The sequence below is a fragment of the Notolabrus celidotus genome, chromosome 1 (genome assembly GCF_009762535.1).
Source record: "Notolabrus celidotus isolate fNotCel1 chromosome 1, fNotCel1.pri, whole genome shotgun sequence".
Classification (NCBI taxonomy): Eukaryota; Metazoa; Chordata; class Actinopteri; order Labriformes; family Labridae; genus Notolabrus; species Notolabrus celidotus.
Window position 1 is genome coordinate 25,860,972 of NC_048272.1, and position 24,908 is coordinate 25,885,879.

Sequence of the window (24,908 nt, forward strand, 5' to 3'; positions counted from 1 at the left end):
CCTGGTGTATACAAGATTGTTTGCTTTAAATATGTGTATATTTATTCACATATGCATGTATGTGTATGCATTTGCAGTGTCCCAGAAGGGTTTTAGGGGCTTTAGGGGCTGACAAACATGCACTTCAGAGCAAACCTCCCAGAGAGATGATTTGCTTTTGCTTTCAAGCAGGCCAATCCTGCCAGGGACAGTAAAGACACTAAGCAGCAGAAGGGTGGCAGAAGGCGCAAACAGCCCGTTTCCAATCTGTTCCTTCAGTCAACAGTTAAAATCCCTCCAGAGCGCAGCCATCTCTCCCAATCTTTCACTATGTAACTGTGGAGGAACCGAGAGAGGAAGAGTCAAAGGCTAACAGCTGCAATCTGCACCTGCACAGGGGAGGGTCAACTGCACAGTTCCACCCTGCGCCTGTCGATTAATAGATCCATTAGTGATCCCCATTGTGAGGCAACTGGGCGTGAATGGATCGATATTTCACCAAGATGGACGGACTTGTGCAGAGCAGTGAGCAAGGACTGCAAATAACAAGCACGGATGGTTCAAGCAATGAGGGAAATCAAATTGGGAAAATCAGGCAGTAATCAAAAGAGAGAAGCAAAGGTGACTTTCTTTTCCTCTTTGGCCTAGATTGTCAGTACAGCAGATGAATGCTGTGATTTTTTTGTGGGTATTTTTCTGCAAATGGAAATCTTTTCACCACATTGGGTGTTTAAAGACCTTGATCTCAGAGAGACTTTTCATTAAAGAGAATGATGTGTGGAGAAATGTTTCTGCTGCAGCCAAGGCCTGAGCCCTATGGGGGTGCACACTGCAGGATTTAAAGAGCAGAGCTCATTGCAGAGTGAGGAGGAAGAAGGGGACTTTCACCTGCTGCTGCAGGTCAGCTGTCTCCCCTGTCATTCTCTGTGTAGTCCTCCTTTTTTCTATATTTCAGAACCCCTTGATTCCACAAAACTTGACCTTTATCTCATCCTAACATTTCTCTCTCCCGTCACATTTATGTGTTTTTCTGTCACTTCCCTCTTTGTTATCCTTTGTGCTTTCTTTGAATTACCTCCAATTTGTACTCAGCAGACAGGCTCAGGCAATTTAGAAAACCCCTGTTGAGGCTCCATCCCCTTAGGACAGGTATGAAGATAAAAAAAAAAAATTCCAGCATAAGTCTTGGTATATCCCTCTCTTCATCTGCGCTCTTTATTTCCTTTTTCAATCAAACACTTTTGTCCTCTCAGCCCGTCATGGCAGCTTGCTGGCGTCTGCACTAGTCCAAGCACATTTTTCCACACAGGCATATAAATAATGAAAACCCTTGACAAGTGGTGCCTGAGAAGGTGATTAGGTGTTAAGGTTTCACAGCCCTTATAGAGCACTGTTTTTTCTATTTAACTTGACATCGGACAGAGGGTTACTCTTTTTAATTGGAGCTATCCTTTTGCTTTGGCAAGACTAGACAAGGAGGTGGGGGATATGCAATCCACTTACTTCCACTCCACTATAGATGCTAATTATAGGGCCATGTGTCTCTTAGGGGAGGTCTAGTAAAAAAAAAGTGTGTCAGTGGTGCCAATGTCTACATTGTGGCATCCAATAGCTGTGCAAGGACTGGGTGAAGAACAGCACTGCTGCTAATGCTTCTCCAGATTACAGTAAGACCAATGCTTACTAAATGTTAATAGAATACTTTGTTAAATGTATTTAGCTACTATCTTTAAGTCAGCATGGGAGATTGGTACCTTTTTCACATCTGTATGCCTGATACTGAGCCAGCAGGTGATTAGCTTAGCTTAACATGAAGTCTGTGAGCAAAGCTGAAACAGCTAAACTGGATCTGGCCAAAGAAAAAAAAAACTGCCCACAGGATTGAAACCAAATTTATACTGAAAACATTGAATTCTGTTTTATTTTATCAACACGTAACACTGTTCTCCACTCCTTTCTGGATGATGGGAGTCATATTAATCCACAGCAAAAAATACATTTCTTAAAATGTTGAATTTCACACTAAGGATTTAATAGATTAAATTAGGTTACCTAAACTTTGTATTCTTTAATGTTTTTTTTTTCTATCCTTGTTTGACCTGTTTTTTTTATTCAGCACTCATGTGCATTCTTGTTTTATCAAACACATGTATATTAAGGAGAGTCATTTAAATAACAGAAGTAAGTACCACAAACTACAACCTGCATAATTATCAAACAGTTGAGGCTAGGCTTTACAGCACGACTGTTGCATTACCCAAAAACTCCATGTTCACCTCTTACAACCCAAGCACCAAACCAAGACCACATCCCACTACAGCAGGGATTCCTAAACTGAGGGGGAGCTCTAAATTATGACAAAGGGGGGCAGCAAGGCTTCAAAACACAGAATTCTTTACTGCTAGCAAGGCAAGACCACCTTACAAAGGCTGACAACAAATCTAAAACAAAAATCACTACTGCTAAAACAAAGACAAGGTATGATGAAGTCAGATTGACCTCCACCAATCAAAATTTGGAGTTATATGTTGCAGCATGCTTTTTAATGTCTTTCTTTGTAAAAGTGGTCAGTAGGTTTGACAATTCGATGCCACACTATGAAGTTGTAATTTTGTGTTTGTTGCAAACAATGTACCAAATACCTCCACAGATACAGGAGTTTTAGCATAGGACATGTCTGATATGTGTTTTGGTATATGTGGACATGTGTTTTTATTTGAATGTGTATGGCAAGGGGAAGGGGGGCTTAAAAATGTTTTCATCAACCTAAGGCAGGCCCTGCAGAAATAGTTTAGGAACCACCGCTCTAAAGGAAACAAATAAGGGCAGAGACATGTGTGCCCTTGTTTCTTGTGTTTAAGAATATATAGCAGTTACTTACATGCACATAACTTATCACTTATCCAAGTACCAGCTAAACACACCAAGGGTCCCCATCGAGCCCTCAGCCCCATGCAGCCCACGCCAAACCGCCACCAAAAATGTATATACTTACGCCTACTTTCATACATGCTCCTTGATTGGGCCCAGATCTTAAAGGGGTCCGGTTTTCTTTGGATAGTCCCGTCTCCTGGGGAGTCCTGGGGCGGCAGGCCTGGCAGGGGCTGAGAGGGTGGTGGGGGAGCGATGCTCTCGTTGAGAGGGGGTGCCAGGGATGGGTGCAACGGCGAGTCTGTGTGGGCGCTCCTGTGGCTGGAAACGCTATGCTGGGAGCTGTTCTGACTGTCCTTTCTTGACAATTGCTGTTGGAGAAGAAGATCAATATCATTTAACAACTGAAAGTCAGCAGTATCAGTACACCTGTGAACACAGAGCTGACAGAGGAGACAAAAGTTGCATGATCAGCAGTGGGAAGACAAGAGGAAATGAGGTTGTGGTTTGTGAGGGGAGAAGATGTGGGGTGAAGCTTTGATGACTGAGGAGTTTTAGTTTCTAATTCAAAAGGATTAAAGGCTGCTGCTTCATAGAGAAAAAATAGCAGAATCTGAGAACATAATGTCAACCTTTGTTGTGTTGCTACCTTAATCAACAAGAAAAATAGTCAAGCTGTTTTTCAGGGAATTATTTTAGCACACAAAGAACAAAAAAAAAAGACCTCAATCGTTCCTCATGATTAAGTCATTCAGCTGTGCGAGAAAGAAACTATGAGGGTACATTGCCTATTCCTTTTGTTTAACAGAGTGGAATGTATTAACGAGGAACTGCATCCCTTTGCTGCGTATGAAGAAACACTCACAGTGAATAATGTACTTGTGGGGTTTGAAACGAAGGGAGGATTTCACTGGTGATGCTAGAAATATAAAACTCCTCGTAAATTGCCACCAGCCCCTCAATAACATGGGCACTTAAGCACCTGCTCAAGGATTTAAGGGCAGCGGTGCTTGAGTAGAGTCAAACACATACAAACCTGAGCTCAGCTATACAGCGTGTACAAGTGAAAAATCCTTTCCATGTCACAATTTCTTTCCTAACAGCCCTGTCTTCACCATTACTCTGCTGATTTTAAAACAAGACCAGAGATGGGAAGGGATTACAGACAGTGCATGAGAAAGAAAGGACAATATTTAAAGACAGTGAGAGAAAATGACAGCATTTCAGTTTCTTCCCACCACGTGACCTCTCAGCACTTCAGATGTGGTGTACAAAAATACACCAGGAGAGGGGCGGAGAGGCAAAGAGGGCTTATGTGTTGTAAAAAATATCAAAGTGTTTGGCCTTCAAAGTGCAGCCATGTCTCCGATAAATTTGGACTCATTACTCCCTGAATCAGCCTTCTACACCTCTGCAATTCATGTTTATATTCATCAACCTTGTTAGGCATAAAAGAAGTCTGACGCTTTAGCAGAAATTAAGTCAGAGCAGACCCGTGGTATGAGGGTAACCTCACTGGGTTGTGAGGTGGAGTAAAAAAATCAATGGATTCATATAATTAGAGTCGTAATGTAGTAAAGTCACACCTCAGGACTGATGCTTCACCCTGACAGCAAAAATAATTTCTTGTCACTTTGATTTATCACACAAAATGTTGCATTCATTAACCAATGAAGAGGTTTTCTTTCGTTCCTTTCAGTTTGATGCACACAAAGTCTAAAACCTATTCCCCTCTTAAATGAAAACAAATCTCTTGTTCCTGATGGATCTATTAGATTTGACCTTCTGCAGTTATTGTGTTCTCCCTCTGTGCTCCGGGAATGCTTTAATGCATTGGTTTCTCTGCTCCAATAACTTATTAAGGAGACAGAGAGGATGGGGAGAGGGGAGGCAGAGGGGAGCTGAGACAATGAAAACAAATCCTGGCTGCTTGCTCAGACTGAGTTTAGTCTTGCTCCGCCACCAACAGGCCACGCTAAGGTTCAGTGCCTTGATGCATCACAGCATTAGCTCACATCCTGAGTGTATTTTTCTGCACATGAACAACCTAATATAACCAAACATCATGTTGAAATATCATGCATTAGCGCCGTTATCATTCTCAACTTACCTCCTCTACTTTCCGCTATATGAAAGCTACACCATCACCATTATCATCTACACATAACATAACCAGCACCAGTACCACCACACCTCATTACCAAAAACTTTCTTTCCCAAATGTGTTACATACCCTCCTAGTGTAATCTCTGTATGGAGGAGCCAGATCAGAATTATCCTGCAAAAACAAAATTGACATACAGGTTCACTTGCGCCCAGTCAACAGAGTCCCTCCATAAATGCAGCATATATGACAGGATGAGGCCGTCTCCCAGCTGTGATCATACATTCAACTCTCACTCTGCAAGCTTAGCACCCGGCGCGATGAGATCATCAGCGTGTTAGCAACCCAGCTCACGCTGTGCATCAAAGCCCCTCGTTCCAGCCCCCGCCAGAGATAGAGAGAGAAAAGGGAAGGGGTGTGGGGGGTGGGGGGTATGATGAGAAGCTACAAGGATCCAACCCCGCACAGCAGAGCATCCCAAGTCTATAAACAGACCCACAACATCAGCGCAAGTTGCACCTCACACAGAAGAGCCAGGGAAAGTAAGACAAATATCCCTCAGATAGATACACTGTATAGATGAAGCTGGAGTGAAGGATGATAGCAGGAGGGAAAGAAACATATGAAAACAAACACTTACCAGTTTGGGGCTCTTCTTTGCAGGTGCCACCCCTGTAAAAGCAGACAAAAAAGAAAGAAAAGAAAAAAGAAGATGGTTACCAATGCAGTTAAACTATATTTTCCATGCACAAATAAAAAGACAAAAAGCAGAAAGAAAGAAAAAACAGAAAACGCCGATTCCAAAACAATATCACATCAGTGCTCAGCTAGCCCTCGTCTCCTTCTCCCTTCTTTCCTCTCTTTCCCTGCTTGGTTCCTCTGCTCGCCCATCCACGGCTGGTGTTTGACGAGGAAGAGAGGGGAGGGGAGGGAGGTGCAGGCAGCGCGATCTATCTGCATCACTGCCGCGGCCAGCACTTGGCTTGACTGGTGCAGCGGAAGACTGGGGCCAGCCCCTGGGGCTAACTCGGCACTCGCCTGGCTACCAAACAGCGATGCACGCAAACGAGTGGGTGCGTGCGTGTTTGGGGGAGGAAAAGTGAGAGGTGAGAGGAGAGGACAGAATCCTAGAGAGTAACTAAGCCAGAGCATAAAGAGAGAGGAGCAGAGAGCAGAAAAGCGAGCTGTGCTCTGGAGTTCCTGGCCGTAGCATTACCCATGGAGAAGGAGTCCAAGATACTGAACATTAAATTATAGGCAACCGTCAGTTCCCCTCTTACTGAGACCATCTTCCTGTGTCCGCTGAGCGCCGCGCTCCGCTGTCGAAGGCTCCAGCATCTATAGGCAGTTGCCGTGTCCTCCCCGTCTCTCCCTTCCCTGCTGCCTTTTCCTTTTTTTCCCTTTCACTCTCTCTCTCTCTCTCTCTCTCTCTCTCTCTCTCTCTCTCTCTCTCTCTCTCTCTCCTCGCTGCTACTGTCCTCCCTCCCTTTTCTTCCCTCAGCATCATCAACCCACCCTCCCTCTTCCTCTCTCTCCCATCCCTCCTCCTCCTCCCCCTCCGTCTCGGTCTCCCTCCCACCCCCACATGCTGGTAAACATCCGTGCAGCTGCACACACACACACACACACACACACACACACACACACACACACACACACACACACACACACACAGAGAGAGACACACACACAGCACATCAGACAGCATTGCTCCACACTCCCAACACAAATTGCACTGTGCTTAAGGTATGAGAATCGGCTTTCTGCGTGAGTGAGCAGTGAGCAGTAATACCATTGCAGAAATATCATTATCACAGAGCAGCGCACAGAGATAGACTGATAGATGACTAAAATGTAACACGGCCTGGAATCTAGCTGGGGAAATTTGCTCTTTAAGCACATCACTGCCCTCTTCCCCTCCTTGCCTCCCTTGACTCTGCATGAGATAAACAGTTGTATGAAGTTATGGAAATGAGTACTGGAGAAGGAATGCATAAAACAAAGAGAAAAAGCCAGACTCTGGGTGTGTATTTACCTGTATAATATTCAAGATTCTACAGTGAGTCGGGTGTGAGCCACACACACCTCTGATATAGAAGGGTGTGTAACACATGTCGAGCATGAGTGAGACTAGGCGGCGTCTGATCCAAAGAAAATGGGCCACTATTGTGTGTCAATCCTTTAGGGAAAATGAGAGGATAAGACATCTCGAACACACACACACTCACACATATACTCTGATGCTCGTATTCTTTATCTCTCAGACATCTGGCTTCATTCACAGCTGACAGCTCCAACTGTGTTGTGTTACGTCTGCAGCTTTTTTTTCCTCCTTCCTCTCCTACCCCCTCTCATCCGTCCCTCATCCCTCTCCTCTCCCTTTTTTTTCAATCAATAGGAATCATTCATTCAGAAGCGCATTACCCTCCCTTAAATCAGATGCAGATTCACACTGTCAATCCTGCAGTATTCTCTCCGGGCTAAGCATTCTGTCAGTCAAAATGTCAGGGTGGCGTTTGATTATCCAGCATCTATCCACCGCAACTGATCTGCTCCCGCTGTCGGTCAATGCCACTTACCCATTCACTGCTAGTTTTTCAATCAGAGACACTTAAAAGAGGCAGTAAACACACTCAGGCACAGGTTAATTCAGTTCTTCATGATGCACAGCACTCTTTATGTTAAACCTTGAAATTACTCCTCTGTTGCAAAGGAGATACTACTAAATCAGGTATTAATTTCAAAATATAGTGACTGCTATACAAAATATGCAGATGAACTGATGTAAAACATGAGAGGCAATGATGTGAACAGGTCAACACTACACTGTTATGTAGAAACACTTCTGCTTGCTGCCCCCAAATCAAAAAGTATTGTGGTTGTTTAAGACAACCTCCACCTTTAATTGCATACGAAGGGTGAAAAAGAGGAAAGGGAAGTTTAGGACAGGTGGGCAATCTCGGCTGGCCTTCGCACTGACAGGCTGAGCGAGAGAGCGCCTCCAGCTCTCAAATAATGGACCGGGACTGCTTTAAGGCCCCTGAGCTTAATTCATTTTGCTTACTTCATCTTAAAATTTGTGGAAGAAAATGCATTCCAAGTAGTGAGTAATGAAGAAGTGTTGAACCCGTGGGGCACTAAATTCATATAATACGTGATTTTGATGATTAATGATGTATCAACTGATTATTATGAATTCCAATGAAGCCAAAATAACAAAGTATCCAGTATATTTGAGGACTGCAGTAAAATTTGTATCAAGCTTGACAGAATGACACTCATTTTGTTTCACTGCCCCAGGCGAAACTCCATTAATTTCTGGGAGCACAACTTGTTTTTCTCTGTATGACAGCCCCACATCTGGTTAAATCCCAGCACTAGACAATACATACTGGACTCACATTCACACTGAAAAAAAGGTGTGATGGAATGAATACAACTATATATATATATATGTGTATAAAATACCCAAAAGCAGTGTAAGATATATGAAATCAGCTACCATTGCTCCCAGGGGGACTCTGGTTTGGATTCATTAAACTGTACTCTTTATACTGTTAGGCCCGTTTCAAAATGTCCCTTAACAGACAGGAACTGTTGCAACAACCTGGCAGCACAGCAGTCACTAAACGGAAGCCATTACAAAGCAGATTATGTTGTCTGTCCACAATACGTTGGTGTGAGTGTGTGTGGGTTAGTGGATCTCGGCTGGGAGTGATGGCCTCCAACAGGCAGGTCCATCTGTCACCGTGGCGACAGTGCCTGCTGACCGTGGGGAACTGACAGACGGTCCCTTAGGAGTGAAAGGATCACATCAGCTGAGTACATCAGCAGCCAGGACGTGACATCCCCGCAGAGTATACAGCTTTATTTAGCTTATGTGTGTAAACAGTATAATACATGTGGATGGGGAACATGGTGATTAACACGATAGCAAAGATCATCAGAGAGGGAATGCACGCAAAAAGCATACATAGTGATGAACAGGGGATTTTTCAAAATCTATGGTGCTCGGATGTAATGCAGATGTGTTTGTTCCTCCTGTATTGTGCCTCCTCCTCTAGTGTGGCAGGGGTGAAATCCCCCCCACACACACTCACAATTACACACATACACCCTTGTAGACCCCGGCACAGATCATCTGCAGAGCATTGCCATAGAAACAAAGGATAGTGCAACGGCAGAGATTTACAGCCCGCCAAATAGCTTTGGAGGTGTGAAGACATGGGCGATCAGTGGGGGGTTGAGGGGGAGAGAGAAGCTCACCTTGGTCCTGTGCAACAAGCAGTGATTCACAGACACAAGCCTCAAGTGAGCCTAAAAATGAGCGGAGGTAAATTGTGGGCACCCAGCGGGCACCCGGCTCCCTCATCATTGCTTTTCAGGCTGGATGCTGTTTGTTATGATGCCACTGGAAAGTGCAGTCAGCAGAATTCTTAATGTGAAGTGGGTAAAAATACGACGCTTCCTGCCCATACAGTGAATTGATTTCCTGCTTTAGTCTGCGCAGGGACTCATCATCAACGTTTATCTATTCCTAATGGGTGTGCACAAGACTGTTCACATTACACGGCCCTTATGACTGTGCATGCCGGTAAATGTGAGTTTGTTTATGTGGGTTATCTAAGTTCACATAATTGTATTTGTGCCCATCATTTTGGTGTCCTCAAAGAAGTCTGATCCGACCAGGGGAGTGCTTTTTGACAGGAGGCATTTACAAGCTATTTACCCAACATTATGCCAATAGGAGCTTTCTAGTGTGGCAGTGATCCACTTAGGGTTTTTACCCTCTTTAAGCTGCATGTCCATGAGAAAAGAAAGGAAAACACACACTTCACCATCCTGTCAGTCTTCAAGGGTACAATAAATCTCTTCAAACTGCACTTAGAGGCAGTGAGGGGAAACGCAAACATGTGCAAACAAGAGGGAAAAAAAACACTCTCCTGTCTGGACACTGCAGACGCTTTTTGGATGGATGCTCCAGTTTCAAGTAGCCTGCAAGTAATTTAAGGTCTTGGACATGTCTTTGGCTATTTACTCAAATTAGATAGAGAGGAGAGGGGTTCTTCAAATTCATTGATGTTTGCAAAATACCTCTTGTCTGTGTTTGTCACTCAACCTGCCATTTGACAATCTACTGACTATATGGGCAGAGAGAAAAAGGTCCATGTCTCATTCAGTCCGAGGCCTGATTGCCCGCCAGGGACTAATGTGTCACTGTTGATTGATGAGTCATGAAGACAGGGGAAGAGAGGAAAACAGAGAGAGAGAGAGGAGAGCATCATGGGGGTTTCTGCACCACTCTTTCAGCCAGTCTTGGAAACTCTGACATCCTTCCATCCAGTGTTCTCCCCCTCTTCCTCCTCCATCCTCTTTCCCTCCATTTGTGCCATACATGGCTACAAGCAGTTGCTGCACTCCTTCACAAATTACCTTGCATTTGTTGCAGCACCTGCCAAGCCTTACAAACAGGTAGAACATATTGAGCAGAAGGTGATTCTAAAACCTTCCTGAGATAAATGGGCTTCTTTTTTTCTATAGCTGACTAATGACAAGAGCTGTTGGGGCTATTGAGAGGCTGTGTTTCACAAAGTCTACACACGAACAAGTTTTCGCAAACAAAAGGCTGTTCGGCAGGTGTGTGCGTTCCAAAAGGCACTGCAACGTCCACACCTTTTTAAAGGGAACAGAGGAAATTAGCTTCTGTGCTACGGCAAGACCTCCGGGGCCAAAATGAGTTATGCCAGCACATCGGTGGGGGCAGGAGAAGACTGGCAGGGGAAAATGAGCACATTAGAGGAGTGTAATTAGACAAATGAAAGAACGATGTATCACGAAACACAGAGCGGATTGAAGTAATGAATCACACCAGTGTGCTTACCAGCAGTATGTAACACAAAGTACAAAATGTTCTAAAACCTCTGTTTTTAGGGGGCTCAACATCAATTTACAGCTCCGACCTGTGAATGATTCGTTGTGTGTGTGTTAGCTGGACATAAAACACATCATAAAAGCTGCTGACATCTAAAGCAGCTTACTTATGCAAAGAAAATGGAAGCCAAGTCTTTGAAGGAGATTCACAGTGCAAGGTTTTCACACTGAGATCCATGAATCACACTTTTTTCTAGTGTGGACTGAAAACACACGCTCACATTTCCACGCTAGCAGACTTGAGCTCACACACACATGCTGTGAGAAAGACAGTAGGGGAATGGGTGAGGGGGTTCACTGTTGCACAAAACCGCCTTAACAAGTGTGTATCTTCGTGCACCGGTCCTCAGGGATTGGCTCTAAACCTCACGTGGGCAAGCTAGTGTGAATCTACATACCAGCAGAAGGGGGATTTGAACGGAAAAGGTGGATGGATGGACGGGTGGAGGAGGAGGTCTCCACCAATTAAGACTGTACTGAGGTCTTTCTGGCTCCAATCTATAATTGGGAGCACGGTTGTCCATGTTGGAGCCTGACACTAAGAGCATGCATGTGTGTATGTGTATGTACAGGCAGAAGCGGTGTTTGTCCAGGGAAGACGAGATTCTTGATGGATGAAAGGAGAGTGAGAGTAAAAAGAGAGCATAAGAGAGAAAAAAGATGTATGCGTATGATAAGCAAAGCTGACATCAGGACCCCAATTAGAGGCTAGCACGCCTTGCTGCTACCGGCAGAGTGAGCAGGAGTGAGAAAGCAGTGAAGAGAGTAAGAGCGGGGGAGTAATTAGGCACTGTGTCTAGAACCTTGGTTTATGTTCTCATGAGTGCAACTGTGTGTGTAAATGTCAGTAACACATATGACAAATGATGCTGCTGTGTGGATGAGGCATAGACATACAAGAAAGGGTCTGATGTAAACAGATTCATCACTCAACAGGGAGGAATCTGAAGGACAGGAAATGTGTGGGAATTCAATGCGAAATACACAACCCAACCAAAACTTTTATGTTTTCTGTAACTGATTTATTCACTAAAAAATGTCTGCATAATTTATGTGTTTATCTGTATTGTCACATATGGGCTGTCTTATTGCCCATGAGGCACTGTGGAAAGACTGATCAAACTGTCAAGAAGTCTGTCTTTAACTGTCAACAACTGTGTTTGACCATGGGTTTAGATATTTATAGGGCATAATAAATGTAACAATCCAGAATAAAAATGTATAGTTTATACTTTTGTTGCATAAAATGACTAAAAATAAATGAGTATGAGTCATTCATTGATTTTAATTTGGACTTCCTGATATCTAATGTTTACAACAATGCTATAATGCAGTGAAATCAGCCATTTAGTGTGTGGCAAGTGGTTCAAGGTCCTTACTTGACTTCACTGACGGAGGACATCCTTTCAGTTTCTTGAATGACATGCAGCAGCTGCCAATCAATACTTAAATGTGCATATACGAGAACATTTAGCAGACCTTACTTCTATTATTAATCTGCATCAACTACATAAAGGTGGGTCCTACAGAAGTAAAGGAAATTAAAACTGAACTGGCTTAATGTTTGTTTCCTGTGTTTATTTGATCCCCCTCTGAATGGAACCATTCGAAGAAACAACTTGAAAATCATATCGTAACTCTGGTTCAATTTAAATGCTTCATAGGCCCACACATCTGTAAACTCTGTGCCTTTCCTTCTATCACAGTCATCTCCATCTCTGTGTGAATATCAAAGCCCACTGCTGCATCTACACAAGCAAGGCTAAACTGCCTTCTGTTTTATTGACAGCCCATTATGCCCCTGCCCATGATGAGGCTGTATCACTTTGTTTGCTTGTGTACACTAGCAGGATGAAGGAATGCTACTCATTAGCGAAAGCCAGTGAGTGGGAGTGTAGCGGTCTGACCGGTGTGTGTGTTTGGAGAGTGGGTGTGTGTCAAGAGAAGCAAGACAAAGAGAGAATGTGACAACATGTGAGATGGAGATACAAATTGAGACAGAATCACACATGTAGATAAAGCGTCAGGAAGACAGAGGACGGAGACTCAATGAAGGAACACAATGCGACGTGGCCGCCATTCATCTGACCAATTTCCTTTGACAGTTCAGAGCACTTAACCCAACAGAGGAGATAAACGCACATGTGTGCACACAAAATCACACACAAAAACCTTTTAGTTACTTGAATTAATAGCCCACAAAGCAAAGCTATGGATAGTCTGACAAAGAAAATAGTCCAATTACTTGTATCACACAGAGCTTTAGAGCTCTGGAGGTCTGAGAGTCTGAGGGGGATTGGAGGAAAAATACAGAAATTCAATCATTTCAGTTTTACCCTCAATTCACAGTTTCTTTGTCTCCATTTAGTGCCACTGTGCAAGTGCAACAGTGATTTCTAATCAGAAATTAAAGCTGGGCACGACGTGTTGAACAGCAGCATTAAGATGTTGGTGCACTCGCTTCCACAGAATTGACATTGAACAAATAGCACTGAAAATGTAAGTAAACAGTAGAAAATGTCACAGACATCAGCTCATACTGAGACAGATAGCCATGTGGGTGGCTGAAATGCAAGCCAGCAGCACTGATGGAACCTTTAAAGCTCTGACATGGGAGTACAATAAAAGCCTAAAATAAACTAGACATGCTGTCAACCAACAAACACAGCAGAAAAAACGAGGGAATAAGAACCTGGGCCAGGAGAGAAACTGAATATGAGACAGACTTAATAAAAGGAGGAATATATAGTCTCTATAGTCCCTGAAACTATACCTGAGTGTCTCTCTAATGTTTACCTTTCTTTTCACAAGTCCTCCTCCTCTCCTTTTTACCTTTCCTTCTCTCTTCCTGCTTTTCATTTTGTACAGCTGTAATGTTCCATCTGCCAATATCTCTCAGCATAAACACCTCACTCTCTTTTCCACTTCCTCTATGGCTCCTTCCTCGTTCCATAATTATCCCTCTATCTTGCCTTCTTTGCAATCACTCTTATTCTCCCAACCTCTATTTACATGAATAAATAATTTGTGTGTCAATAAAAGAGCTCTCTGTGAGCTGGAACAGCCTGTAAGGCAGAAACTTATTACTTTTAATCAACAACATCATAAGAAAGGTTTGTTTTGTTTCACGATATTTAAACATATGGGCACATAAATCAGAAAGCACCACATAACTTGACACCTGTTTCCCTTTTCTTCCTCGTCTCCATCTGTTCTCATCAGTTACAGCACAAATGACACATTCATTTGGATAACATACGGCAAGATCCGCCTCAACTCACCTCTCTGCACCAGCATGGTGACCTCGCTGCCTTTGGGACACTTGCTGAGCAGGTCGACCACCTGGTTGTGAGACATGCTCTGCACGTTTCTCTTGTTCACCTCCATGATGATATCGCCCTCCTTGAGGCCACGGCAGCGCGGGTAGTCCACGATCTGCTTCACCCTCTGCCCTCCTCCTCCTGGACTGTCAGCGATAGTGAAACCGAAGCCCTTGTCTCCTTTCTCCATGTGTACAGTGATGAGCTCTGGTTGTGTTGCAATGGATGAGGCCAGGGTGACCACATCACTGGGGTAGCCGTGCTGTGAGGAGGTATCAGACGCCAGCTCCGCCGAGGGGCTGTGGGGTCGAGGGAGGCCGTTGAAGGGTGCCCCGCCATTAATCGTGCCGTTGTTGTTGTTCTGACTCCCGCGGCTGGATGGCGATTCGTAGCTTGGCGCCTCCTGGCCGTTAACAATGATGGGGTCTTTGTTGTCCAGGATGGCCACTGAGGTAACCAGACTGGTGTTGGGATCATCGGGGTCAAAAGGCAGTGGGTAGCCGCGGCACAGCTCCAAATTCACCATGGAGCCAATTGGGATGGACTGGAAGATCTTTACAACTTGGGCATGGGTGTATCCCAGCACACATGTGTCATTTACACTCACAATCACATCACCTTAGAAAGCGAAAAGAGGCAGAAGTAAGTATGTGACGACACATGCAGCAGTGAAAGCTCTTTAATTCATTATACGCTTTCAGACAACCCAATTGAAACAAAGAGTATAAAAGAGCTACATCCCCTTTGTGTGAACTTTCATACATAACATCACACATCATTTACCTGTCTCCATTTTCCCATCGAGGGCAGCAGGCCCATCTAGAACCAGACTCTTGATCTGCAGGAACTCATCTGGCTCGTCGCCTCCCACCACAGTGAATCCAAATCCTCGACGGCTCTTTTTCAGCTTGGTGTTGATGAAAGTCCCCTTCAGCTCGGATCTGTTCCGAGTAAAGAACGGCTTCCCTCCTGTATAAAACACATGTAATTAAAATGTGATATGTGAAATACAATGGCACAAACTGGATTAGGTTTACATGTACTTCTTTCTTATTCTGGTGTAAAAAAATGAAGTATTTTAGACCCCTGACTGCCTCATAGGCATTATCTTTTTCACTCAATGTGCTTTTTTGATGGAAATAAAACCAAGAGGCACCAGATAATGATTAGCTATCACAGAAACACATTTCACAGAAGCTTTTACACTTTGAGCAACACTACACTCTTTTCCCATTTACTCTGTCATCCTCATTCTTTTTGCTTTTTCAACCTTATCTGGTTAAAAAGATAAAAGATGAAAGACATGAAGAGGAATCAGTCTAAATCAAAATCACAGAGTGAGATATTCATCTACAGTCGTCGCTGACAAGAATGTGAGTTACAGGGGAACAACTGTTGAATCGTGGGACGTGCTGAACTATAACTGTCTAATGAAAGACATAATATAAGCCATATAGTACAGAAATAACTTCACTGCTCACACAAATGAATTAGGAGGTGTTGGCTGAGGTGAAGGCAAGAATGAAAGTGATAAGAGGGAAGGAGATGGAGAGAGCGCATATTAAGAACAAGAGGGCTCCAGAGGGATGTTTGATTAGTGACCTGCAGTACCACAGCAGGTTATGCTAGTGCAGCAGCTTATGTATTCAATGAAAAATGCATTACCCTCAGAGTCGGCTGGTGTCCTTGTATTTGAGAGGTTTTCAGTGTGTGTGTGTGTGTGTGTGTGTGTGTGTGTGTGTGTGTGTGTGTGTGTGTGGCATGTCTTTGAATAGCTTTTTTTCAGCACAGTAGAGATGTAACAAAAGTGTGACGATCGACAGCGAGCCAGAGATGTAAGAGTAGACCAGGAAGCAGGAGAAACATGAAAGTAGGGAGATAGATTAAGAGATTTCAAATGACGCCTTTCTCTGGAGGAATGTCAAGGCCTAGGAAGGTACAGAATAGTGAAGTCAAAGAGGGTGGAACGGAGGGGGGGAGACAGATAGAGAGAGAAAGGGAAAGCTTTAAAGACAGAATGATAGACAGAGCCAACAATTGAACCAAAGCAGAAAGCTGCAGGAGAGAAGTCAGAAGCCAGCGAGATGGCGAATATAGGCCATAAAAAAAAAGAGATCGATGACGAAGGAAGGAAAAAAGACGTCCGACAAAGCAGCAACAGAGAGTAAGAGGGAGAGACAGGGTGAGGCAGTTAATTCTCTGCTATGGCTGTGCTAATTAGACAAGCTGCTGGTGGGAGGCTGGTATAAAAGAAGCTGGCAACCAGGAGGAAACGCACAGTAACGTCTAGTAACATTGTGTCTGTAGGTGTGTGTTGCAAAATGATGGGTGAAATCATGCCTTTGTTACATATAGAAAATTAAACGAGACATAGAATAGAAGTTACATAAAAAATAAAGTGGCCTCAGCAGAGTCACGTTTAGATTGTCAATGAGAAAGCAGAAGCAATGTCTTGGAAAAATATACTAAATCTACTCCATATCAGCTGATTCTTATTGAACTTATTAAGAATATATGATGGAAACTCATATTTAGAGCAGCTTTAAAGCATCATTTCATAACCTGCTCTCCATCATGAAAACTCAAACAGGGCCCGAGGCAAAGGCCCAGGAAAACAAACTCCACTGTAAGAGCTGAATTCGTTATAACACATAATGAGTCGCTCTGGGTATCACAACCTAGAAACAGAAGAGTAATGAGTAATCCCCTTTTTATGAAGTTTCAGACTTTCATTTGACAAAGATGAGGACTTACGTTTCTGTCCCATTGCGTTGGGAACAGGAGGTCCCGTCGGAGGGTCCCTGTAGGTCTCTTGGTGGTTGGCAGCATAACTGGCCAGTGGGGCTCCTGCCAACGCAGAGTCCTCGATCCATTCTGAAACAGCAAGAGGCACATGTTCTCTAGATGGGGTCGAAACAGGTGCACAGCTGCCCTACTTGTGGATAAAACAGGGGCAAAGGGCTCTGGGACATCACAGGCTCCTGTGCTATGCTTCCCAGAAAAGGTATTTGGCTTTCAATGGGGCTGGAAGAACTTAGGTTTAAAAATGTTCCTCAAAAATGATCCTTTCCTCTGTCTGCCAGCTATTTATCTAAGAAACTTCCTCCACAATGAAAGGGGTTCATAAATTCTGACTATCAAGACGTCACCTGAAATGCCTATTAAAGATTCACATCTCCCCATGGAGCAACTGTTAGGATACTCAGGTTAAACAGGCCACCTAAACTTTATGAGGCTATTAACTCTGCTTCACATACTTCTATTGAATAAAAAAAGAAGGTTTGTGAAAATAGAGCTGCCCATTTGTTCATAATGGCTCCCATCTTTGATTAATCACCTTGTTATGGCACCAAGGCACCTATCAGACTACAAACCTCATTAATATTTTCAACAGCGGGACAGAATCAATGCGGAAGTTGAAAAAAATGGTTAAAAACACCGCTTGAAGGTATTGAATTTTTTTTTTTCAGAAAGATTGAGCCTTCAGTCGCGGGGAAAGTCAGCAGGTAATCGAGTGGCAGCGAATGATTTCTGCTGAATGAGCAGAAGGTGGAGTGCGATAGCATAGTTCCCATGTGGGTCAGCCTGCATTTACAATTAATCTCTCAGCAGGGCATCCTGACAATGCATAAAGTTAAATACAGGAAGCAGGAGCAACCTAAGATGACCAATGTTTGAGTTTTGGCAGCTGTGCGAGCAACATCATCACTCTCATTACTGGTAGCACTGAGTGTTTCATTATGTGACACAAACAAGGAAAGAGTGACTCTCTTCAGTAGGTCGATCAGCTTCAGTTGATGAAAACTTACTTGTCTCCGAATGTGGAAAGAAGTGTTCAAGTTATTATGACAAACAAGTATCTGGGCGCAGCAGAGAAAGCTGAAATTAACTTCAAAAAGGCTGCATGGTACAGCCGCAAATAATAGTTATGCCTTTATGGAAGGGCACTTAGCAAATCATAATTTAGCAAGCAACATCAAGTACTGTAGCAATCAGATATAAGCAAGAAGACACAATCTCTCACACAGTCGTTCATACATACAGAGCTCAGTCACACACACATGGATAGAAAGAAAGGAAATGACGCCCTTGGTTGGGGCTTGTGAACGAACCTCGGATGTAGCGCTCACCTTCAGGTGGCTGCTGGCTCTGGGGCTGAGGCTGCTGAGGCTGCTGCTCCAGCTGCCTGCGCCTCTTAGCCTCCAACACTGGATTCTCATACTGGGTCTTCCTGTTGATATGACTTTGGGGCGGTGGAGGAAGGAATGAGGGTGAAGGGTAGGAATTGGAGGACAGAAGGATGAGTGTTGGTGGTAAGGAGTAGGAATAGAAAACAGGATGTGGCACAAGAGGTAAATATCAGTGGGGAAGTGGAGCACAGCAGGGTAGGGAACAGGAGGAGAGGAGAAGAGGAGGTAATAGAAAAGAGAGGTAGGGTCAAGAGAGGGAGGAGGACATGGCAACAAGAGTTGATTAATACACGTTTACAGGAATCGATTTATACTCACACAAGAGCCCTAATGAATGACACAATCATGCCACAACATCACATTCAATAAATCATATTTTCATGATGGCTTAATTTACAGAAACAACAAACATTTCCTCATCACACACATCAACCACAAGATGTTTCCTGTCAACCTCCTAGCACAGAGAAATTATACCTGAAAGCACCAAATTATACAGCAAATGATGGAGACGGTGAATAATGTACAAATATTACTGAGACAAAGAGGGAAAAAATAGAAATGCCACAGCCCTGCGCCCCAGGTGCTGCTTTGAACAACATCAAAAACCAATGGAACATATTCAGAGGCTCAGGGGCTTCACACAAGATGAGCGAACACATATGCTCAAACCGACACACACGCACACGCACACGCACACGCACACACACACACACACACACACACACACACACACACACACACACACACACTGGCTGCACGTTTCCCCCAAATGATCATGACACAAACAAAATGGCCTACATTTTCCGGCACACAAAAGACCAAAATAGCTGTGGAGAAATCAGGCTGTGATGTCTTTTAGCAGAACTGTACGTACATTAGAGGGGCTCCTATTTAGAGTGAGGTTAAGAGTTTCTTTTGTCAGGAGGAGAACGTGTGAGAGCAGTCATGATTATGTTAAAGAAGACTGCAAGACAGTCATTTCTTCTTCTTTCTGCATGCATGAGTGCAACATCATTTTAGTGTCCTTGTGTGGGCGTATACTGTAAGCCACTTACTCAACATAGTAGACCCCATACACTGGATCGTCTATTTTCTCCCATCCTGGTGGAAGTTCTGCAAAACAAAAGGGACAAACTGAAAATGAGGTACATTCAGGCTTGGATGTTACAAGAGGCTGTGTATTGAGCCATCTGTGGTAAGGCCAATAAAGACCTTTCTCCTCTCCATTGTGCCTGTCAGTCAGTCTCCAGGGCACGAGCAACCCAACAGCTTCACAGGCTGCCTGCTTGCCCCCCCTTCCCGTCCCCTAACACTGCTGACATTTCCACACATCAGATTAGAACAGAGCAAGACCCCCTCGGGCAGAGATGGATGGATGAATGGTGAGATGAAAGAAGGCATGAGAAAGAGTTGGTGAAAGGGTCAGATGGGGAGACCGGAAAGGGGGAAGAATAAAGCAAAAAGGGAAGGACAGGTAAAGGTAAAGGTAAGAGGGAAGATATAATCCAGACTTTGAAAACAATGAAGTAAACAAAGCGCACAAAGAAATCTGGATTTGAAAGGCTTGAGTTTGTCAGTGTACAGAAAATATGAGACAATGACTGGATGTTGTTTTAGAAGAAGACAACACAGCTGCACATTTCCAATCAGGCTGACGGCCATTGTAGTGAAAGAAAATCGGCCTGTTCCAAGACAAACAGAACCTTAGCTGTGGCATGCTCATTTTTCTGTTCCTTCTGTATGATTACTCTCTCTGTTTATGTGTGCAACCTCACTTAACCTTTGTCCCCTTAACTGCACCCTTGACTCGCCTGAAAACATACTTCATCCAAGAAGGCCAAAGGGTAAGTGGCTAAAGTGATGCTAGCAGGCATGAGCAGACCCTTACAGACATCTACAGCGAGTAAAAATTGTAACTTGTTGTAATATAAATAAACAAATATGGGCCCACTTCAGCAGACTGTAGTAGCCCTGATGCTGCAATCATTGCTACAGGGTTTTCTAGAGAGTGGTGTTGTATCTTCAACAGAGCTGTCTGATTCGGCTCTATAGTTTGATTGCAGTAGCATTGATTACTGGCTGGCCCCCATGTAGATAATGTCAGAGGATTCTAATTGGCTACAAACACAGATTGTCCAATAGTCCTCTCCTGTGATGTATTAGTTTTACATATTATTACCCTCAGCCAATTAAGCCTCACCCTGTGTGCAAGTATACAGTAATTACAATCATCCAGCTTGGAGAGCCTCCCTCTGCTTTCTAATGAGGAGGTCCGTTTGTTAGAGTGGAGTCAGCAGCAGAGGCAGAAAGTAGAGGCAGATGGGTATGTTTAAATTGTCTGTATGTCACAGCGCTACAGATTACAGCTTGTCTGAGCAGGTAGCCACAGACAAATATGCAACCTGAGTCATCGATTTGTTGCTTGTAAACAACCCTGAGCTGGTGTTCTTCTTCCTCTCCTACACCTGCTAAATGCAGCTAATATAAAGAGTGCATACAGCTAAAAAGGAATGCAAGGTTATAGCGGTAGTGCTGCTGCAGGGTGAACCTCAGAGCAGGCATGGTAAATTATCATTCAGATGTTTTGAACTGGAACGTTAAATGGAATGCAGTCCCGCCTCGCCTTGCGCAAAATTTTAATCACCCACTTGATTTCACACTGCACTAGTTTCGCTCCAGGAGGAGCACCTGTGTGTGTATGTGCGTGTGTGTGTGTGTGTGTGAGCTTGGTGAATTTGTTTGTGTGCAAGAGCAGAGAGAGGACATTTTGCTGACGGTCCTAACAATATGGTTCATGTTTCAGTGAGAGGGACTGCATATTACAAAGACAAAGAGAAATCTGTCACTCATTAAGCAGCATTCCTCTCTCACCCTGTGTCCCTTCTCCCACGCAACACCTTCCACAGCATATTGTGAATTCAAGCAGGAGTCAAGTGTAATGAATTACATGTTTGACTATTCGCATCTCATTCTCTTGATGCAGTGCAGTGATTGATTTCTCTTGAGTAAGCATATACGGTGAAGAGCCATTGCATTTATGTGTGTATGTGTGAGATTCTGTGCATGTATGTGCCTGCGCTCATATAATGCTTGAGTCTGCTCCTCCTCAGAGAACTGAGTTAATTGCGTTTCTTTGCCCACTTGTATCGGATTGTGCCGATCGATAACTATTGAACATGTTAATCCAGTCGAGGGCTGTCTCGCAGACAAGGGGACTTACAGACTGGGGACTTGTCTGATCTGATGGTTATAATATGGCAGCTGTTGAAAATGTTTAACAATGAGAGCTGCTAACAAGGCTGAGGTCTTGTAGACAGTTTACTTTCACGTAGCATCATCAACTTTTGTCAACATGTAATGTTCTGTCTTTGACCTGTCTGCTCCTGCTGCTAAAAAAAGGCTTGAGGAGGCTAAAAGTAGAGCGATGTTCTCCCAAGGTGACCGCTTTCACATTTTATTTAGTAATTTAATCAAATGTTGATGTAAAAAGTATCGATTGAAGCAGCTTAAGCGGATGATGGAAAGATACAACCTGTTCAATAAGACTCCCAAATATACCCTGACCAGGGGGCTAATAAAAACCTGTTTCATCCCTTTTTAGAAAACTCAAACTGTAAATCAATCAGGCTCAAGTATTTTTCTTCTGGTTGTTTCATTAAAGGGTCTAATTTCCTGGTCATTTACATGGAAATGAATATCCCGACTAACCAACTTGTCTAAAGGTAAGAAAAATTTAGAAACATGTCTAAATTAAGCACAATGTTTCTAACATGGCTTAACACGAGCTCACAGAGTCAACGGGTAAACAACGCCTAACTGGTTTGCTGAGTGGGTCTAGCAATAGCAAAGCTAGCAACACCAGCCCTGGGTCCACCTTGCAGGTTAGTGTCCACATGCCCATCTAGGTCCAGTGGTGATATGCTAGTTTAACTAGACACAGCCTCTATCTCAAGATTAAAATACTGCCAAACTGCAATGTGCAATCTGTCATCATCTGTGATTGTTTACATCTGGGTAGTAGAGCATTATAGCAGTAGACATTACTCGGAGCTACAGCCTTGACAAGTAGCAAGTTGCTACCCTACACAACATCTGACACAATATAAGACCAGTATTTCAGACTAACAGTGATACAAATATTAAATACTTGTTTAACTAAATAGATATTCTGGTGCTGATAAGGGAGGGTAATGATGTTTAATTGTTAAGCCAACTATACCCGCACATCGCTAGTTTCCAGTCATTCACTTAACTAGAGCCATGTACTTTCAGGGTTAGTGAAAATCCTACTAAATAGACAGAGGATAGTTAGAAATGTGTGTATTAATCAACATTTGTCCTTGTTTTCAATCAAATTGTTTTTTGTGTCAAAGCGTTAATCATTCATCTACCCTTGATATCATAAAATGTCCCTGCAGACCGTGCAGGTCACAGTCCCCAGACACCATTTATCTTACACAAGTGGCCCTGCTGCTGTGTCTGATAGGCTAGTTAGGGTGCTGATGGGCATCAAGAAAAAAAAGCCTGCTGTGTACTGGCTCAGACAGACTCCCATTAGGAAATCATCATTACAACAATCTTCTTTAAATCTGTCCTCGTCTCCTATGTATGAGATGATGGGCTCCGTGTGTGTGTGTGAATACTTCTGATCAATTGTTTGTTTTTTAAAGAAACAGAGTTTATGTGTGAGTTATATTCCTAATAAGAATTCTTGAACTATTTTTTTCCTTATTAAAATAACCTGAAACATAAGCATTCATTTGGTCAGATCAGCAGAATAGGCCATTGTTGGTAAAGCGGGTGGGCGTGTGTGTGTGTGTGTGTGTGTGTGTGTGTGTGTGTGTGTGTGTGTGTGCGTGTGCGTGTGCGTGTGCGTGTGCCAGGTTGCTTGTGTGCACAGTGACAGCTGTGTTCAAGGCACATAAAATGTGTGTTTGTTGGAAATTAAAGCTCCATACTGAGGCTAGACAAGGTGAAGGTCAATTTTCTGTCAGTGTGGTGTAATGTCTAATTCCTTGATGGTTAGAGTCATTGTCATAGTCAACTCTCACCAACTGTCAAATGAGTCTGTATGAGCCACTGGTGGCGTGTGATTATGTAGATGTGCACTATTAACTGTTGGGACTCTATTATCTTCATTTATCCAACTGTTCATATTCAGCTGACACTTTTTGAAGGGAAGAAATGAATCACATGTTTGCAAACCCAAGTTGTCATTGGTGCCGGGATGATCAAGGATGGGTTTATGTGTTTGCGTTTGTGTTTGTGGTGCAAAAGATACATTTAAATCTTACCTAGGTCATTGTCCAGCTCCTCTGTATGTACCCCTTCTACAATAGGATGGACAAGATGGCAGCACAGGAACGTTGTTGAAGCGAAGGAAAAGGAAGAAAAAGATGCACATCTGTGAGTCACTCCACTACATCTGGCCAATGGCATGTTTTCCCCAAATGACTGAATTCCAACCTAGAGCTTTCAGGTCAGCTAACATTTCACTTTCTGAATGCTAATGCATCTCACCAAAGGAAATAAACAATTGCTAGAACCACACAGTGTCTTTAGAAGCATGGCATTTTCCGTAAATGGAACAATCTGGTGCTGAGTTTCTGTGTTAAAGATCTATAAGCAGGCATGACACCTCAGTGTGGGCCATCTAATTATTATTGGAATTAGATGATGCAAATGCAAATGAGTTAATTTGTAAAGCTGTGGGGCACACTGCTCTGACTAACAGCTAAATGAAAGAGCACAGCAGAGCAGGGCCTCCCAACTGCTGCTCAGCCTTTTCTATGACTCAACAATGACACCTAAGGGCTCCTGGGAGAACTACTATTACTACTAAACTTATTAAAACATCGGGCATGTCAACAGCATTACACATTTTGAATGAAAAACTTAAACAATGCATATATTTTTTCTAAATCTAGAGACAACCTAGGAGATACCAGCACTTTGACAAATATATATATATGCATATATATAAAATAATGCCTGGCAAAACAAAAAACCTGCATTAAAGCACAGAAAGTGTGGTGTACAACTCAATTTTAAAGTACACGTACCATCATCTTCACATTCTTCCAGGGGTTTCTGAGGCTTATCCAGGCACCGAGGGTCAATCCAGGAGGTTGTTTTTGTATTGTGGCTAAACAAGAAAAAACACAAATAGGATTATAATCTAGAAAGAATTACAAAAAAACTGAATATTCACACACTCAGCATGCAGCTAATAGGCTTTCTAAGATATAAATAGTATTTAAGGGTGTTACATTGTAGGATGAAGATTTGCTGGTATTTCATGAGCTGAGGTGCATGACCAATCACTGAAATGACATTTGTTTTCTTGGTTTCGAGACATATTGGAGTTAATGTGATATATATATATGTATATATGTATATATGTATATATATATATAACTAAACTGAATTTCACTGTCTTCACTTTTTTCCCAAAACAACAACTCAACAAAACACAAAGACCAGAGTATCATTTGTAAGAGGAAATTCTCT

At 43.2% G+C, this 24,908-nt stretch overlaps 1 protein-coding gene across 1 annotated transcript in view; it reads right to left on the bottom strand.

The window, feature by feature from the left end:
- magi1b (membrane associated guanylate kinase, WW and PDZ domain containing 1b) overlaps positions 1-24,908 on the bottom strand; it is a 168,498-nt gene that overhangs the window by 20,725 nt on the left and 122,865 nt on the right. The window contains 10 exon segments of the mRNA XM_034684800.1: positions 2,975-3,221; positions 5,084-5,128; positions 5,595-5,626; positions 14,167-14,823; positions 14,989-15,174; positions 16,960-17,079; positions 18,318-18,448; positions 19,454-19,511; positions 23,693-23,728; positions 24,461-24,543. Of these exon segments, the coding sequence (XP_034540691.1) occupies positions 2,975-3,221; positions 5,084-5,128; positions 5,595-5,626; positions 14,167-14,823; positions 14,989-15,174; positions 16,960-17,079; positions 18,318-18,448; positions 19,454-19,511; positions 23,693-23,728; positions 24,461-24,543 (1,595 nt within the window).